At 38.4% G+C, this 19,062-nt stretch overlaps 1 protein-coding gene across 1 annotated transcript in view; it reads right to left on the bottom strand.

Annotated features, from left to right (window-relative positions):
• PATJ (PATJ crumbs cell polarity complex component) overlaps positions 1-19,062 on the bottom strand; it is a 155,816-nt gene that overhangs the window by 31,447 nt on the left and 105,307 nt on the right. Inside the window, exons 31-34 of the mRNA XM_074906085.1 lie at positions 12,917-12,989; positions 9,462-9,554; positions 4,235-4,352; positions 3,504-3,637 (exon numbers count right to left, since the gene is read on the bottom strand). Coding sequence (XP_074762186.1) covers positions 3,504-3,637; positions 4,235-4,352; positions 9,462-9,554; positions 12,917-12,989 — 418 coding nt within the window. The remainder of the gene's footprint in view (positions 1-3,503; positions 3,638-4,234; positions 4,353-9,461; positions 9,555-12,916; positions 12,990-19,062) is intronic.

Consider the following 19,062-nt stretch of genomic DNA (forward strand, 5'->3'; position numbering starts at 1 on the left):
ATCTCACAAATTGAAAGCCCTGTACTTCAGCCAGCTCTACTCTGCAGTTTAATTGCTTTAAAGCAGAGGCCATGTGTTGTGTTCTCTCAGGGGTACATGGGAAGGTGAAATAAAAGACAGTGAAGAAAAAACAAAAATAAAAATCAACCCTTAGAATAAAATGAAACAGGACTGCTTAAGGGCTATAGCAGTCTAAAGATCAAAAACACGAAGACAACTCTCAAGGACAATCCCTCCTTCTCCATGCCTTCTCTACAAGCACGTCTTTCCAGCTGATGCTCTCCTGCTCCCTTAAGCACACAGCCCCAGCCCTTGCTTATAATAAAAGCAACTTGAAAGGTTCTGCAAGTTTAATGAGATGGTCATCTTCTCAACAAAAAACATTTCACAGGAGTTAAGACATCACTTTCCAGCCTCCTGAACAAATTAACCTCCTTGCTCACAGGCCGTATTTTTCAAGTCTCTACTTGGTGATTTCTGATGAGATTCCTAAGGTTATGACTTAAAAGTTGCACTTCATATTTCATTTTGAAGCAGAGCGTCCCCTTAGCGGGTTGCCAGATTTATTACTCCAAAAGCTGGGACTGTACATCATGCGTTCAAGAAAGATCCAAAATATTCTGAAGTGAACTTTCCCATCACATGTGAGCTGCTCTTGTGCATCAGCGTTGACTACCAGCACTCAGTTAAGCATTTTTAGATCAAGTGTGTTTTAATACCACATAGATGAGGCCCTTATACTCTTGTCGCAGCCACCCTAGGTTTGACAGATCTGAGGAGCAGCCTCCCTGTGTCCCCCATTCTGATAAATTACTTCTGAGATCCTAGGAACTGGGGTTCATATACTTCATTGTTTCGTAGGCACTTACACACCTTTGCAGGTAAGAAATAAAGATACCCAGCAGAAAAAGGAGGCAGAGATGGGTGTTCATGCCTTGTTTTCTCAGAGGACAAAACGGTAAAAGAAAATGTCTCTGCAGTTGTGAAGCACCCAGACACTGCTCCTACATATTCCCCCCCATTCTGCCATGCCTTTTCCCATCCCCGATGGAGCATATTTCCATGGTCCCATGAGTGCATCTCACCTCGATCATCTGTGTGAGCCATCTGAACTACGAGACTGTGTCGTGCCTGCAGAGACAGGCTACAAATGTTGCTATTCCCATTGCTTTCTGACTTTGATCTGACAATTCCCGTTTCAAAAATAGCTCAAAAACCAAACTCAAACTGCTGAAGACAATTATAGCTTCAGTTTAATTTCTCTGCACTGCAGAAAACAGTGGGTCTTGGATACAACATTTCTGCCATATGAGACCTTCAGAACTGATGGGACTTCTATGTCTTATGAGCACAACACATACATAAACAGTGAAGCTGTAAGTCAATTTATTTTGCCTTTTTTAAAGTACAAAAGATGTCTATCTATATAACTGGGTTAAAAACAAATTACAGAGCAAGACATCACTCAGTTCCATGTCCCTATTTTGTTATATTTCCTCTCTAATCTATGAAACTCAGAAAGACAGAAACTTTCTTACAGTCCTGAGGAGTATTTTCTTCTTCTCCTCCTCATTATGTTATGTGACCTTAATTTCAACTCTTCAACAAAAGGTTTTCTGACTTCATGGCAAAAAAAAAAGGCAGGCATCAAAATAATTTGGGGGAGATCAGTAGTACAAAGTAGACAGAGTGATGATGATCCCACCAGCTAAAGACACAGCCCTGGCTACCTGCGTTGAGGAACAGGGTTTGCACGCACCATTTTGGATAAGCAAATTATGGAGAATCCCAGAGAGAGTCTCTGCATGTGGCAAGCGCTCAGATTAGCTGTGGTCTCACAAAAGCAACACATTTCCTATGAAACAACATTGCTTGCCTTTGAATGAGCAGATTCAGAAATAGGAAAGGAAACTGGGAATCCTTTTCATAGGCCCTGTAATGCGGGAATCAGAAATGTGAGAAGAAGTCAGACCTCCCTCTGTTCATGCATTTCAGTTACTGCAATCAAGTGCATAGGTTTTTAAAATAAATTCCTAGGAGGACACTTTAATGAATAAACTAATGAAAGTATAATACTTAACCCAAACCATTTACTCATTTTAAAGAATAAAATCCTTTGCGTTTTTCTCATCTGCTCTGTAAAGCAGATATATATAATTTTCATTTATTTATATTAAAATCTCATGAAAGACATGTACCAGATTGCATCTGACAGACTGCCATGTATTATTTCCAAATTCCAGTTAAATGAAAAAGCAGAGAGATGACTAACCATGAACTTCTTATTTGAATTTACTCAACACTGAGGAGACTGACAAAAAAGGGACTGGGTACAAAAGAGCCCATGGCTGGACAGATGAAAACCATACAGGGTGATTTAAGCCTTCAACATAACGCAGATCTATCTCCATGCGAAACAGAGCAATTCATCCAAACTCTACATAATCAGAGACTTGGATAAATGGGACCAATAGCTGAACCTTTTCCAATTTTAGCTTTAATACTGTAAAAGATACAGCCTACATTTTGCAAAACAAAGCTTTCTTGTTCCTTTCAGCTTCCTCGGGTTGTTTTGATTCTTTTTTCTTGGTCTGGAAAGGGATCACTACATTGCAACACTCTGTAGCTGCTGACACTCACAGCTCTTCATTGCTTAAGGATGTACCACCATCATGTTTTTGGGAACAACCGCATGTAACAGAGCAGCTCCACTGCCTTTAGTGTCTCTGCGGCAGGGGATTCAGGAGAACCCAGTAAAACCTCTGCAGCAAACTTATTTACTGAAAGAACTGAATTTGACATTTAAAAAAACAATCTGACATTCTGTTATACTGTAACATAGCATCTCTTAAACGGGAAGTGGAGTGGAAACAGCAACAGCAGAGGCAGAGAAGGGTTTAGCATAACTAACTTGCTGACTTTACACTTGAACTGATACATTTTTAATTTAGTTGAAGATAACTTTTTTGAAAACAGCATAGCCGAGAGCAAGATAAAGCAAAAAGACACAGAAAACAATAAAAGATTACCTTTGATTTACCTCTGTTCAGCAAAGGCTTTTGCTGGCAAGGAGATAAATCGCAGTTTGTTTAAACAGCTACTAAGCATTTATGTTCTCGAGACAGAGGCATTAACCTTGCTGAAGTAGCTTTACCTCTGTTACATTAATTTCTAGTCCAACCATTCTGGTAACTTACCTGTATGAAACTCTCAATTCACAATGGTTAGATAGTTAAAAAAAGAATGCATAATTGTAAACTCTGACTGTAGCAGAAAGCACTACTGAAACACAAACCTTTCAATTTAAACAGGGACAGAAACCAACTGATCTGATACAAGGCAAAATGATCAATTTATTATTGGACATTGTAGTAGCTGCTTTCTGCTCCCTGTACTGAACAACTCAATAGAGCAATTAGAGATGAATGGTATTAGTTTTTAACGTTTTCTTTGTCTCCTATTCTTTAACAGAGACAGTAAATGTTAGTTTAACAGAAACTCACCAGCGGAGTGTCTTTCCCCCCGACGATGCTGAGCCCCAGGCCCGACCGACCCTTGGATATCTCTATAGTCATCTCCTTCCCTGGAACTATGGGGCATGTTGCTGGATCCACAGGCAGTGGAGGTGGAAAGATGCCTAAGAACATGAAAAGGTAAAGAAATAAGTAACACTATTCAGTGAGATAATGAAAATCATCAAAGGAATTGTATGAGAGCAACTAATTAAGCTCTTGTATTTGGCTCTTCATCTTTAACCAATCTAAATTGAACTAGAAGACTACTCTGAGTCACTTCTAAAGCCTCTAAATCATAACGACTCGAGTTCTGGAAGTAAATGTCTGGGAGGACATCTAATTCAGTTATAACCTATACAATTCAGATCACGATGGCAAGGTGTATTCCATTCAGGACAGATAAGGCCATGTTCCAGCACCATGGAATGGACAGGATGTCCCACATTGCCTTTCCTTCTATTTTAATTTAAAAGGGGAACAACACCTTCATATGTAAAAGTCAAGAAAAACAAGAAAAGACACCTTCAAGCTCTCAGAAATTGTAAAGTGGGAGACAAAAAAGCCCACAAACACTTTACAAAATAACTTAAAATAGGTCATTGGATGTTCAAATTAAAAATTTTAGCAGAAGTTAGCTGGAAAAAAAAAAAAGAAAAAAACATCCTAGGTGAGGGTACTAAATATAGACTATACTGGTGAAAAAAATAACTGGTTCATACTACGGCTGGTGACTTCTGCCTCTGGAGAAAGATACGTAGGTGCTGGCACCAGAGGTATCTCCTGTAAGTTGACTGGTGCTTTTGTTGAAGATTTGGATTGTTTGATCTGGTTGAGGACCTAAAAGCAAAGCAGAAGCAGAAGAGATCAGTTATCAATCGCAGAAAGGCATGTTATGTGGACATTATCATTAGTTGTTGCTTATAGTACCTTACTAAATCCACTAAGTCAACAGAAGGGAAACAAGCATTAAGCATAAATAAACTGAAGAATTATCTTAATAAATAAATGAAAAATTGGGATGACTGGATAACTGTGCTTTCAGAAATGCTCATGAAGGAAACAGGGGCAGGACTTTACCAAACAGTGTGGGTTCATTGTTTTTTTTTGTTTTGTGGGTGTTTTTTTTTTAATTTTGTTGGTGTTTTCTTTAACTTTTAAACAGCAAAGAACGTCCTTGACATTAGCCTGTGTGACTATTTCCACATACTTAAATGGAAGCGAGTACTTTCTCAAGTTTCCACCAAGAAAATTATTTTAATGTCTCCTCAGTTAACCCCTTCCCCCCATAAATCACTCAATTGTCAGCTAGATCAAGCCCCCAGAACCCCACCTTATCGGTTAACATAAACACACATACATTTTCGGGGAGCTGCTCCTCTATCTCCTGCTGATCCACCACCACCACTGGCTTGTCAGCTTTACATTTCACATCCTAAAAAGACAAAAAAGAAAGTAAGGTGTATTGAAAATGTCTCATTAGCTTAGATAAAATATCCTCCAAAACTCAGAATGATGATTCTAGGCAAACACAGTGATATGTCTTCATATATTTGTAGCACAACACAAAGCTAAAGCCTGAAACTTGAAAGAGGAAAAGCTGGTATGAATAGAGGGAATGTCAGGAATTATTAAAAACATACCCAACAGTTTTGGAGATATACAAGGCAAGGAAGGGAATTTTTTTGAGGAGATCATCATGCATGGTCTATATTGTTCCTGAGAAAGCTCTAAAGAAGAACGAAGTGCCTCCTCTGGGGTGACCAGGACAGCAATTTCCACGCTGTGTGGAAACGTGATAATACGTGTGTTGAAACTCTAGTACAGACGCTTTGGTGCCTACAGCAGGAAGAGCTTCAAAGTCATCTGTCCTCTCTTTCCCCCTCCCTTTTTCAGTAGTCCTCAGCAGCACTGAGCATGCTGCCAGCACTTAACTAAAATAATTGCTTCAAATGCATCATCCAGCCTCATTACAAATATCTCAAACAATGGCACTTCAGTCATGGGCTCCTGTATCCTAATTTCTTTCCGTAGCCTTGCAATTCACTAAAAAATCTTTTTCTCTCCTACAACTGCTTCCAGTTACAGTGTCCTCCCCCTTGTTAGTTCTTAGCCAAACTTAGGTCACTGTGATCACAGCATTAGTTAGTTGTCTTACCCATGTTAAAACAACTTGATAAACAACCTAGTTTTCAGAAAAGCTGAGTACCAGCTTCAAAAGACAACAGAGATATTCTGCACATCAAAAGAATTTCTAATTAACATCACAATTCATATATTAAAAAAAAAAAAAAAAGGAAGGTTTATCAAATTTTAGGTAACTGAGCTTGAAAATACTGGACTTGTTTCCCAGAGTTTTATTATGTTAAATCATGTCAAGCCCCACAAGCTACTTTTTTTTCCCTGCATTTTTTTCCCTGCATTTTTCTCCAAGCCTACTGTAACTATTATCCAAATGGATAACAAGAAAAAAGATAAAGTGGTGATCTCATTGTATTATCAGAGGTGTCAGGGGAGAAATGGGAAGACAGCTTTGTCATTTTATGAGAGATTGTTTTAATAAGCAATGAAAAATTATTTCATACTTCCATTTTTCATTCTGATATGTGACTAAAATCTGAAACTTCATCTTGCAAATCAAGGGAGCACCAAGCATCACCTTTAAACCTCTCTAATCTTCTCCATTTAACTCAGACTGTGCTAGAGGTACCTGAACAAAATAAAAAGATTTCCAGCCCCTCAAGCACTGAATTGTACACCCAGCATTTGTCATAAGCCTGTGACGTGACTGGTTTAATCTAATTCAATTCCCTCAAATGCATCCCAAAGCATTTTTATGAAGCCCCTCCTCTTTGCCCATGTTTCAAGGACATGTTTTCTGTTTGTGGTAAAGACAAATTATTGTTCCAAGTTCGAATCTTTTAAGGAAAATTAATCCATTCTTACATACCAAACATCAGTTTAATTATCCCACCTACAGGACACTGAATTACATACATGCTCTGCCAGGACACTAATGATGCCAAGTGCTTCAGAGCACACAAAATCACTGCTCAAGCAATTTTCACCTTTGTAAAGTTCAAAGTTTTGAGAGCATCTCAAAGCCCCATGCATCAATTCTTTTCCAATGATGTCTTGTGGAAAGCAAGATAGCCACAGTCCTCAGAAAACCACGACCTTCTATCAGGCCACCCCAAACCTCAGCTAACAAGCATGCAGACTTTGCCTAACACTTCCACTGGCTCCAATTCCTATATAAAGCTGTTTTCTTTCCCCTCTCTTTCCATCCAAGTTTACAATGATGTCCATTATATAACTTTGTATTTTTTAAAGTGATGAAGTGATAACAAAAAGTATCTTGGGAATGACAAATTTATCAGCAACAAATGAATAGAGAATGATAGAGAATGATGTGGGTTGGGTTTTTTTGGGTGTTTTTTTTTTGTTTTTTTTTTTTTTTTTTTTTTATTACAGCTGTCACTTGGTGAGACATCCTGCCCCTGCTTTGAGCTGTACATACTTGTGGAAGATCTCTGCTGATAAGCACATACTTTTTATTTACTCAGTGAACTTGATCTTACTTGTTGACTTTTACATTCCTGATTTCTCCTGACATATGACTGAGAAATTCAATAACAGTGAAGTAGCATTAGACTCTAGTAGCAACCATCATGCTATGAAAAACAAGGCACTGTTTTCTTTTGCCTCAACAGTCACTAAAAGACTACAAGAGAAATCTCTTTTCCTCAAAATAATGAGCTGCCTTGTGCTGCACTGCAATGTCGAGGTCTTAATGTCAGTATCACTACAAACCCATTTCCTTCTGGTCAGAAGGGACTGATCACAACCATCAGCAGTTACAAAAATAAGATACACTTAGAAAGATCTGCCATGTAGTTTTAAAATCCTGATTGAAAGAAAACTCTCAAATTACGAAACTGGCTTTTGCCACTATTTTTCATCCATTTAAGCCTCTAAACCAAGGGTTGGCTCAACCGACGGCTTTAGGGAATGAGCAGTTGGGTCTATAGGCATTCGAATACTTTTCTAAACCCATCTCTTAGCCCTTAACTTTTCACTATCTATCTAATGGAAAGATTAGTAAATCACTTCTGAGCATATATCCACTGGATGAAGGCAGGAGTACGCAGCAGTCAGAAGTGACACACTCACGACCTCCTGCTCTCACCAGTGTTCCAGGACAGGTCACTCCCCCTCCGTGCCACAGTGGGGATAATAATACATGCCTGCTGGATAAAACATTTTGAATTCCAAAAATAAAAAGTAAATTGTAGCAGCCAGTTGCTGTTACATGAACAATTTAAATGGAAAGATGACATAACTTTGTAAAAGCGGGAAAGAAAAACTAAGTACTCTACCGATGTTCTCCTTATCTACAGGCCCTCAGCAAATCCATGACTTTGTCTTCTCTTATCACCAATGCTTTATCTTTTTATTTTTTTTTTTACCTTTCAGTCTAAAAGACTGTAACTTCCACCCTTCGGCTCCACAGTTCCTTTCTTTCTTTGAAGAGAAGCTGCCAAAACGTTCTGGGTTCCTTGTTGCAGTGGCATCTTCCCTCTACACTGATCTTGGATTGCTGCAAATTCCTCCCCCACCTTAAACTTGTGCTTCTTCTAATACCTTTCAGAAAGCTGCACTGCACAATATCCTACACCAAGAGTTCATTTTTGTACAATACATTTTATATATTTTATCCACTTCAGTCTTTGAGAAATTTTTCACATTAACATATAATCCCTCAAAAGTTTCTTGCCAAAGTGAGAAAGAACAGCAATAAAACCCCGTGAGTTACACCTGTGAATACATACAATAAAACTCTGATTCATTCAGCACATCAAAGGAAGATTCTGCACAAGGCTACCAAATACAAATAATCCAACTTTTTTGTAATCCATTAGGAACACAAACCAATCCTTTTTACATGGGTGGTTAATCCTACTGCTTGAATAGCACATAACGCTTCCTAACTCTTGGAATTCATAGGCTCATTAATTAAATACTTACTAGCCAGAGAACTTTATGTACATTCAATTCATATTTGTAAAACCCTGGACACTCTTTGCAAAAGACACAATGGAGCAGAAAGACATCTCAGAAAAAAGAAATCCCAAAATGACAGGTTTCCTTAGCTGAGTACAGCACACAGAAACTGTGCAGGCACAGCAAGTCTCAGCCAACGCACTCCTTGAAAAAGGAGTAGGCTGTTGGACAAAAAGACTTGTCTCAGCAAATTTTATGTACCTCTAGGTTAGTCACTCTTCAGCATGCTTAGTAGTTTTCCATTTTAAACTTTTAACACAGAGTCCAAAAAAAGAGATTAGAGCTGCACCCTGAAGGACTTTCAGATTTCTGATAATGCACAATCCTGACCTAGTAAACAACAAAAATCTCCATCTGTATCAATGAGAAGTTCAGTATTTATTACAGCGCACACTGACAGTACCACATTAAACCAGAAGTTATGGGCTTGATGTAGAAATTACTGAGAGTAACTCTATAGCTATGTTATTCAGGAGGCAAGACTAGATTATGATAATAGACATTTTGGCCTTAGAATTTATGAAGCTATGAATATAAATAAGAATATGATTTACAGACTACACTTTTTTCTGAAGTTTGTCACACACGGATGTCAAGAGTGGAAACTCAATCCACTCACCGAGAAAGAACTCAAGAGAGGGCCAAAATGCTACACTAAAACTCTTATCTCAATATTTTAACAAATTATACCGACTGCTTAGTTCATGAAAACAGTCTATGTCTGTAAAGTTAAGAGCTTGATCCTGCCTTTACATGTACCAGATATTATTTGACAAAAGTGTACTGTAATACTCCAACACAAAGGCAGAGAAAAAACACATCAAGCCCATAAGCCTCCATTTTCTAAGATCTAATCATCATTAAGTATTGCTTTAAGTCACTTACAGCTTTGCTGGATTCCTCATCAGTCAAGCTCTTCATGACAACTTCCAAACTCGGGTCTTCTTCGCTGTTTGCAGGTTCAGTGCCACCATGATCCTGGGAGAAAGGATCCATAACAGTTCTTAAACAGAGCTATGATCCCCCATAATAGCTAAAGAAAAAAATTAGACCATTTTACCTTTCCTTTTGTTTTTCTAAACAAGTAGCAGCATGAAAAAGTAAAAAGATCCACAATTAAAGCATCCTAATGTCAGGAGACAAATAAATGATACCAACATTGAAAGACAGACCTTGGTCTCCACTTGGCTGCATGAAAGTACCATGAGGCAGCCCAATACTAGAACTTATTTGTCAAGGTAGTCCAATACTAGCACTTAGATGCAGATCGGGGTCAACTTTCAAGGCCAGACTAATCCCTATCAACTGTGAAAACTATTGAGTTTGTATTAAGAGGCCTTCTCCGGACTTCTGTTGGGATGGAGAGCCTTGTGCATGCTCAGCACGTTAAAGGAAGCCCAGTTTCCTCCATACAATCTGAACAGGTCGGTAGCTGCAGGACTGAGTGCTCCACCCTGGAGCAATTGGTAAAGCCAAAGCTCTTCTGGTTAGAGGATATGGTCAGCAGCTCACTGGAGCACAATCCTTAACTGGAAGTGCAAACGTAACCTCAGGATTTAGGTACTTCTGCACATTACTGTGAGAATACTGCAAATGACATTCAATGACAGCTACTGCAGAACCAGCAAATGAAGGCAATAGCCCAAAAGACATAAGTATTTTCACCAGCATGTGCTTTAGAACTTTCTCATACGCGAAGTTTTTCCCTTTCTGTAGAGGATTCCCCACAAAAATGGCCCTTGAAACATAAAATAGGACCATACTAGGTAGAAAAGCTTGTCTGATGATTGGGATTTTCTGGGATTTTCTCTAGATAATAAGTAGCACACTATTTAAGAAGTATACACTTGCAAGAAAAATTATTTCCTTTCTATACTGACAATTATGGGAAAGTTAAGATAGATAGGAAATGTCATATTTTCAGAGAAAATGTTAAGTTAGAATTTAAAGGTTAGAGTATCATTAATTTGGTTACTTGTAAAATTTAACATGTTAATTCTCCTTCCCTTCTTTAAACCACCCAGGTCCTGAATCTGGAATCTATTATTTTGATTTACTTATTTTAAAGTAGTTTTAATACATTTAAGCCTTTGATCCAAATATGGAGCTGTTCTCTCTTGCGAAGCAAAATGGACTATGTGCAACAAATCAAATTTCAAGATCTTCAGTCCTAGAAGCAAAATTATTTCTGAATTTTCATTAGACATTTTACATTTAAATGCACAATGAGAATTATGTAAATGTCTCGACTGCCACTTCAGCAAGTAAAGTACCTTTGCATTCCTACAAAGGCTCACTTTGTTCAGTCTTGCAGCAAAATACCTCATTCTGTGGCTTTCTGATGAATGAAACTTTTTAAAAACAGATATTTGAGAGTAATATTTAATATACTTTGCTTCTGGTGGCTTGCCCACAGTATTACACCACTATGTAGTCTTACCCTGTCCTGCAACTCCACGCAAGACCATGTTTTAAGGCATATTTACTGTTTATTACTTTTCATATTAAAATACCTTAATGACAAGAGATAAGACGAAGAAAATTAACACAATAGCACAAGGTAACTATGGCACCCTGATAGCCTGTTACACTAGTCAGGCTACTTGATGTGATATGACAAGTTTCACGCACAACGTAATGGCAAATACTTATTTGGTATTTCAAAGATATTTCAACATATAATTTCAAGATATACTGCACAGTCAGTTTTGGTTTGCTCTATTTAAAGACAGAAAGAGCTGACAAAGGAAAGCAGTGTAAACTTCTGTACAACAACAGTATCTTTTGGTTACATTTATTTTATATAATAAAAAGGTACTAGCTAGAAGAAAAAACCTGCATTTACTTAGCAAACAGACACAGTGTAAATAGTAAGAGCTTGCCATTAACGCATGAAACTCAACCCACAAGCATCTACCTCTAAAGGCAAACACTGCACACGAGGCTGAGCGCTTTGGTTTCCACATGCTGGTAGAGTCTAATTACAGTCATTTGACCACAGCACAGAATGTGCCTAAACAAAGCTTCGGGGCTAATCCTGAAGACACAAATATTAAACAAATACAGGTATTACAGAGTCAACAAAAATAAAATGAACTCGGGCTCTGTAAATCGTAGAGTAATTTGCGATCCACCAGCTGCACCTGGGACATGCTGCTTTGATGGAGGAGAGAACGAAAAGCCAAAGCTCTGGCCAAAAATGACTCAGATCCAAATAAAAACTGAGCAGCTCTTGCACAGTTATGCCTGCACGGAAGTAGCCATCAGTGGTAATATAATCTGGAAAGCAACAGCAAGCGTGCAAACAGAGGATTCATCCAGCGTTACCTAGCGTGGACTAGTGCTGTGGGATCCCAGTAATGGTTACTGAAATACCAGGAGTTCAGTGCACATGAATTTATCAATTGAAGGCAAGACCAAAACCCAATTGAATTATAAAACATCTCTTGCTTTATTAGCTCAAATAGAAATAGAATTAAAAAGCAACAGCAAGGCTAACCGCGTACTTTATCTAGAAAATTTAGTTACACCATATCGAGATGTCAAAATGATAACGATGTGGTGACACTGCAGGGATTCATGGTGCACAAGAGAGCAATCAGTCTACACTGGGGCTGAGATAGCAACTATAATGAAGAAAAACATGGGTAACATTACCACACTAAGGCAGTTTTTGCATTGGAAGACTGCATGCTGCAACATTGTGTACTAGAGCTCACTGCTTAAACAGCCCTTCTCTGCTCCTCCAGGAAGGAAACGAGTGGGAATGAAAAAGCCTGATGCTGGGGCACAGGACAAAGTGGTGGACCAGGGCTCTCAGGCTGGGATTGTCTCAAGGGGCTCTCGTAATGCAAATCATGTATACAGCGACCTCTTTTACAGCAGCGAGTTGCTGGCCATCCCTATTTCATTTTTTGAGATGCTGATAGGAGGGTATTCCAGGGGAAAAGGAACTCAGAAGGTGAGAGCTTTCCCCTGAAAAACAGTAATTTCTCTTCCACAGGAGGATATCCATGTTCCAGGCAAAAGATCCTCACCATGACTAACCAGCTGAGAAAGCAGAAGCATAGGAGATGGCATATGGAGACTTTTCTTCCTCCTGTACAGCAGTAACCTGCTTAATACCTGTCATTAATGCCATGCCAGCCCTTTCAGCAACGATGAGATCAATAAAGAAGAGACAGGGGAAAATATGCCTATTAGGTCAAGTTCCTACCCAATGCATTTTATGATTCAGGGTTTAATTAGAGAAGGTGCTCAAATTTATAATGAACTGCTAATTATGATAATCTATCTAATTTAGCAATCCCTAATTAAAAAAAACAACCCATAAGCCTTACCTCAATAGAAGAGTGAGAGCTGGAAGGTAATGGGAAAGGAGTAACAGCCATCTGATTGACTGCATCTTCACTTCTGAAAAAGCAAACAACAACATATTACACAATAAACCATTATGGCCAGACTTTTCTTTTGAGTTGACTTTTCCCATTAAGAAAATACTCTCACTAGCATAAAAAGTAACTGTTTCTTACCAGAAGTTTAGAAATCACATCATTTTTTGCTTTTGCTCTTTGTTAACAAACAGATCACATCCCTTTTTGGGGCCACAGTAGTTTCATCTGGGATGTACTGACATCACATTCTTTGGAAAACTAATTTTGTGTGGACTATCTGAGGATGCAGTTGGAGTTTATGGTCCCTACACATCAACAGAAATGCTAAGACTTCATTAGCCTCTTCTGAGAGTGTCTACGTTTGTAAACTGCTTGTTTATAGTCTAACATCCACATTACTGAAATACAATATCTGCTTTACTACAATAGATTGCTTTTTCTCTTTTGTTCATATTTGCTGTGGTCTTTTCTAAAAGATTCAATGTAAAAACTTGGAAAAAATTTGACAAAATGCAGGGAGAAGAAAACAGATGAACACTGATTTCCCTTACATATAAAGTGCAGTATTTTTCAAAGATTCTTATTATGTATGGCATCTTTTCCTCTAACTTCTTTAAAATGCATTCCTAAGTTGACATCTGATTACTCTGTAACTTTCAAATGCCTTTTTTTTTTTATTAAGTAATATTTTGCCTTGCTCACTTTTTTCCTCAACTGCCATTTAGAATTATTTGGCTTGTGGAATTAGCTCTGCATTTTTTTGCCTTCTGTAAAGCCACCATAAAATACAATTTCAGTGATATTGTTTGGGGCAAATTTGAGGCATGTGGAAAAAAAGGCTTTAAATTTTGCTTTAAAAACTGTATTGATGCACCTCTTTATTTGTGGAGTGAATAACTCTCACAGAAGCCAGGATGCTTCTGATGCAAACCTCATTTTGCTAAAGTTTCAGTATTATCACATGGCCTTTGCTTGCCAAAACAGACAGAGGAGAAATCAGTAATACTGCCGTTTGCAGATACGGATGTTGAGATGAAAGGACAACTTCTCATGCAGTGGGTCTTCTTAGTTTGATTTCTGGTCCTATCTACTACCTTCCAGGTTACTGTAAAACAAGCAGAATCCTTTCCTCTAATTTCTGGAATAAAATATTAGAGCAGTATGTGTTCAAAAACATTTTATAGAAGTGCCTGAAAGAAAAAAAATCTCATTTTATCCGTCAAGAGTTAAACACATGAAGCTAGCATGTTCTGATCGCTGAGAGACAACACTGTAAAGCAACAGCTCTCAGCAGAGCCAGCATATGGGAAATTCAGTCACAGGCATTTGGAATGATAAATCCTGCAGGCAAAGGTTGGTGAATTCATTTACTTATCTTCAACCAAACAGCCACACAATTCAAAGGAACTGGTTCTGTGCTGCTCATTTTTGTACTCGCTCCCAGCCTCTCCTCTAGGCCCTGCTCAAAGCCTCACAAGAGTCAGAAACCATGCTAAGATCAGACCCAGAGCGGCCAGTGATGCAGAAACATGGGTGCACCGGGCCAAGACAGAAATCTGAGGAATGTGCAGAATCAAGCCCAGGAATTTCTTAAGCATTTCACAGTTTCCAAATACATTTTACCCCGTAAGGCATATTAGGCAAAGCTGTTTTTCCTCCTCTTATCTTCATGAGACATTGATCTAATTATGTTGTTTTGCTAACCTATAAGAGTAAATAGAAAATGTAAGATGTCTAAGAGACCTGGCAATTTTTACTTGAGCCTAGAGGTTTTTCTGACAATAGTTTTTATGAAGCACAAACAAGCACAAAAACTAACAACACTTCCGTAGCTTACAATGCATGCTGCATACCTTGCAATTAGGAGCAAACTTGAAAATAACAAGGTGTGTACAAATCTTTGTAAGAAATATTCTAAAAATTGCTAGACAGAAGCTTCATGATTTGCATGACAAAGTAGGCTGTAATTAGTCATACAAACTAGTTTCTACTTCATATATACTCAAAAAAATGTTCTTTTTTTTTCTAGTCACTGTGCAAACATCTTTATGCAGTTTTAAATGAATGGCCGTTTTTATTCCAAGCAATAAAAAAAAACACTTACAGTAATTCCTTGGAAAAAAAAAGAAATGCAAAAAATAAAAAAATCCAAGGTTACGAAGTGTCACAACTTGTAATCTCCCCCTGCTAGGACTCGTACATATTTAAATACTTTAATGCTGCTTCAAAGGAGAATGCTTCAAAGCAGAATCAAAGTGGGAACATATTTTAAAGTGACAGATCTAATAATAAATTGCTCTTTCTGCTCTCCACTTCCATAAGTGTCCTCAACTAAAACATGAATTTATTTACAACTTAAAGGAGCAATCATTTTCTTTTGATGCAGGAGCAGACAGCTTGGAAGTCTGAACATCATATTCAAATTACAGTGACTGCAAATGAGCATTCAATGTATTTGCCAATAGTTGCTACATAACCACCTTCGAGAAAGCTGTTCTCAGTTACCAGTGCTCAATATTGCTCGAGGTTAAGATGTCTAAACCCTTCACAGTCAAGACACAGCTTCGTAATCTTGGGGTCAAAGCAACATACAATGCAATTTATACAGCAGGGAGGCTCAGACGCTTCCCCTCCATTATCTGCAAAAATGATAAACATCCACCAGTCTTGTTCCAGATCTTATACTGGTTTGTGTAAGACACTGGGATGGCAGCCCACCTCCTCGCTGAGCTAGTGCACCAGAGAGCTGTTTATATTTCATCAGTTACATATAAACCGAACAGGGAAGGAATTCACCACTCCTCCTACAAATACTTTTATTGCTTCTAACCTCTCAGGATGAGTTTCTGAGTGAAAATGGGAATTAAATCTGCTTGGAGGTTAGAGTGCCTATTGCTTATACCAACATCACTAACTACAGCTCGATAATAAAGAAACAAGAATCTTTCCTCCCTGCAAATGCCACAGGAGGCAAGATCTAAGCAACATCTAAGTGCCAAAGACTCTTCAAACTTGAGAAAAGCTCATACCCTTTTGGATTTATTTGATTAGATTGCCATACTTTACTACATTTCACTTCCTTTCTAGTCTAAATAGGACCCCTGGACATTCCCTGTCTTTTCTCACTGACCAAAGAGAAGAACTTCTGATGTTTTCCTCCAACAACTGCACCTCTAATGAAGGGGGAGATGCATAGCTTAAGCAAAGACACACTTATTATTGACTAATAATTAACTACCATAAACACTTGGCACAAAAGAAGCCTAAAGAGAGCAATATGCAAATATAAATCTACAGGGATTACTCATCCCACGCTGCAGAAAGTAAGCCTGACGGGAAGTTAGAAGTTGTGTGCTGTAAGGCTTCAGCTAGGCTGCCCTGCAACGCTGTGCTGCACTTATCAGAAAGCTGTCTCTGGCACTTTGGAGGAATGTCACACACAGCTGGAATGGTCTATGAAACATTCAGAAAGTTATCTCTCTAGAGACGATAACCAGAAGTCACAGTCTCAGCCAAATTCGGGTTTTTCATTCGCTCATCAACCTGAGACTTGTAACTCTTGAATTCAGGTTCCCTGCCTTTCTCTGAGTGTATTTTCTGTTTTCCATTTTACTTACTCTTCTATCTCTCAGGTTTGTGATGGTATAAGCTCACTGTCATGTAATGCTAAGAAAATCCTTGTTGAGCATGCTGAATGGGATTCATTACCCGTCTAAAGCAGAGCATCTTGTCTAAGACAGTGTCCAAACTTCCATAATCAGTGCAAAATCAAGACAAATCCCAAACCAGCTCCACTCAGAAGGGCAATTCATTCCAGCACCAAAATGACCTAATTTAGGATGGGATGAACTGAATTGCTCTTTGGAGGCTCCTGACAACTCTCCACTAATCACAGAAGTCCAGATGACCTCTAGATGTCTAAACTAAGGGAGATGAACCTCCTGCCAAACTATCTGCAACTACACAGTTCATCAACACTAAAAGATCATTTGATAACAGCTTTGGATGTGGATGCTTTTTGGGAATACAAAGTACATCAAGAATTGGGAGAAAAACCCAAGAGCTTGTATGCAGTTGCATGACATCGTAGCTGGAACAGATCTGCAGACCAAGTGAATGTTTGCCCAGTAACCCGTATGACTCCCACTGGTTGTAAAACCAGGGCATAAAGTCCTTCAGATTACTCAAAACTTATATTGTCTGCATCCTGCTCGTTAAAAAAAAGAAAAGAAAAATCAGGTCAGGATCTCATATTTTATCATCTTTGTTTTCCCTCTAGTATTTCCTTTGGAAAAGAGAAGCTGCAGGAAAGTTGCACACTGAAAAGGCACGCTGGATTTTTCCTTCAGCTGGGTCAAGGCAAGACCTTTGTATTGTGCATCTTCTTGAGAAATCTCTCCTACTAACAGCAAGAACAGTCTTGTTCTCCATTTCCCCTCCATCCACTCCTAACTATGTGAGAGCCAAACGCATACAGATATTTTAAATGAACAACTAATGTTCATATAAACTGCAGCTTAGGTCATCAAAGGTTTGAAAGAGCCCAAATTACTTAACTTCCTCAACCGTGCACTTGTTCCCACATGTGTATGACAGCAAGGAGGAAACAGCTCTGAAGAAAACAGGAAAAGTTCAAACTTGCACGCACAGTGTCTGGCAAGAGCTTATTTTTAAAGCTTTCCCACATGAAAGAACCTAAACAATCAAAGCAAGTAAAAACAGGGTTTATACTATTAAAATATGACCAATTATGTAAGTTAGAACAAACTTAAAGCACAAAAAAATTTCTAAAGCATGACAGTCTTTGAGACTCTGGCACATAACGTTCAATGTTACTTATGTTCTAAAGGTTCTACTTATCTTTAGAGGTTCTAAAAGAAGAGCAAAGACTCAGTGACAAAGTCACAGCAATGGAAAGCATTAAACAGCACCGAGAACTGGCCAACCCAGCCAATGCCCCCGTTCCACCAGTCCTCAGAGTATAAGGATCTCTCTCCTTTGCATGTCACCATAAATAACAAGAGATTAGTCTTTACAATTACACCTGAAAACAGAAGGAGGGGTTAGGTGGCAGAGATTTGTGGGCTTCACTGAAACCATCCCATCACCAGAAAGCAATGATAACGGAATGAATGACTGCAGTGTGGTAGGACATCTAACAGATGGTATTTAAATAAGCAAAATCCTACAGTACTTTACTCTTAAAGCATTTCTCATGTTTCATCACAACACAAGACAATTTTCTTTTAAGGAATTAAGGTATACCAAAGAATGAATCACAGAACAGAACACAATGGGATGATGGTTTGAAATCAGGGGCATTCACTTTGATTCAAGCATTCAAACTATATTTGATCTGCTTATTATACCAACACTGAAGCACCAAAACAGATTAAAGGCAGTTAATTGAGCATGGAAAAAACATTGAATTTGCTGAATCATAAAAATTCTCACTGTAAAAGAGCATTCTGATATAAACTGGATTTCCTACTACAGATGTAAAATCTAATTATATTGTTTCATTATGCATCTTAAAAGGATGGACTTACAATGCATGAACAAAACCCACAGTGGATACAAACCCCATTCTATTTTGGGAACTAGGGCACAGAGACTCCTACAAGAAACAAGTCCCTTACTACCTGGCTAATTCCCGTTGTTGGAGACTCAGAACAAGAATTTCTAAAGGCAACTAAGACCTTTACACACCCTATTGCCAGTGACTTCCACTTGTGTTTCCATAGCAAGACTCCTTTATACGCCCTGGAAAGCTGCAATCAAATTATTATTTATTTCTGATATTTAGAAATCAAAAAGACAGCCCATATTTGCCACAGTAGCTTGGAAGTTAATGTAGCAGCTGTAAGATTCTGAGGCCAGATAAATTGTGACTGGACACTAATCAGAGGAAGCACTTGGACCAAGTCATTTCATCTCAGGAAAATCTTGCCGTGCTTGGGCAATTGCTTTGTTTTTTTTTGATAAACTGGGTTAAATGTCTTCAAATTTGTTACTGTAGAAGGCTACAAAGCACAAGATGCACTGAATAAAAAAAAAAAGAAAAGAAAAAGAAAAGTGGCACTATAACTGCA

The sequence above is a fragment of the Athene noctua genome, chromosome 5, assembly GCF_965140245.1.
Source record: "Athene noctua chromosome 5, bAthNoc1.hap1.1, whole genome shotgun sequence".
NCBI lineage: Eukaryota > Metazoa > Chordata > Aves > Strigiformes > Strigidae > Athene > Athene noctua.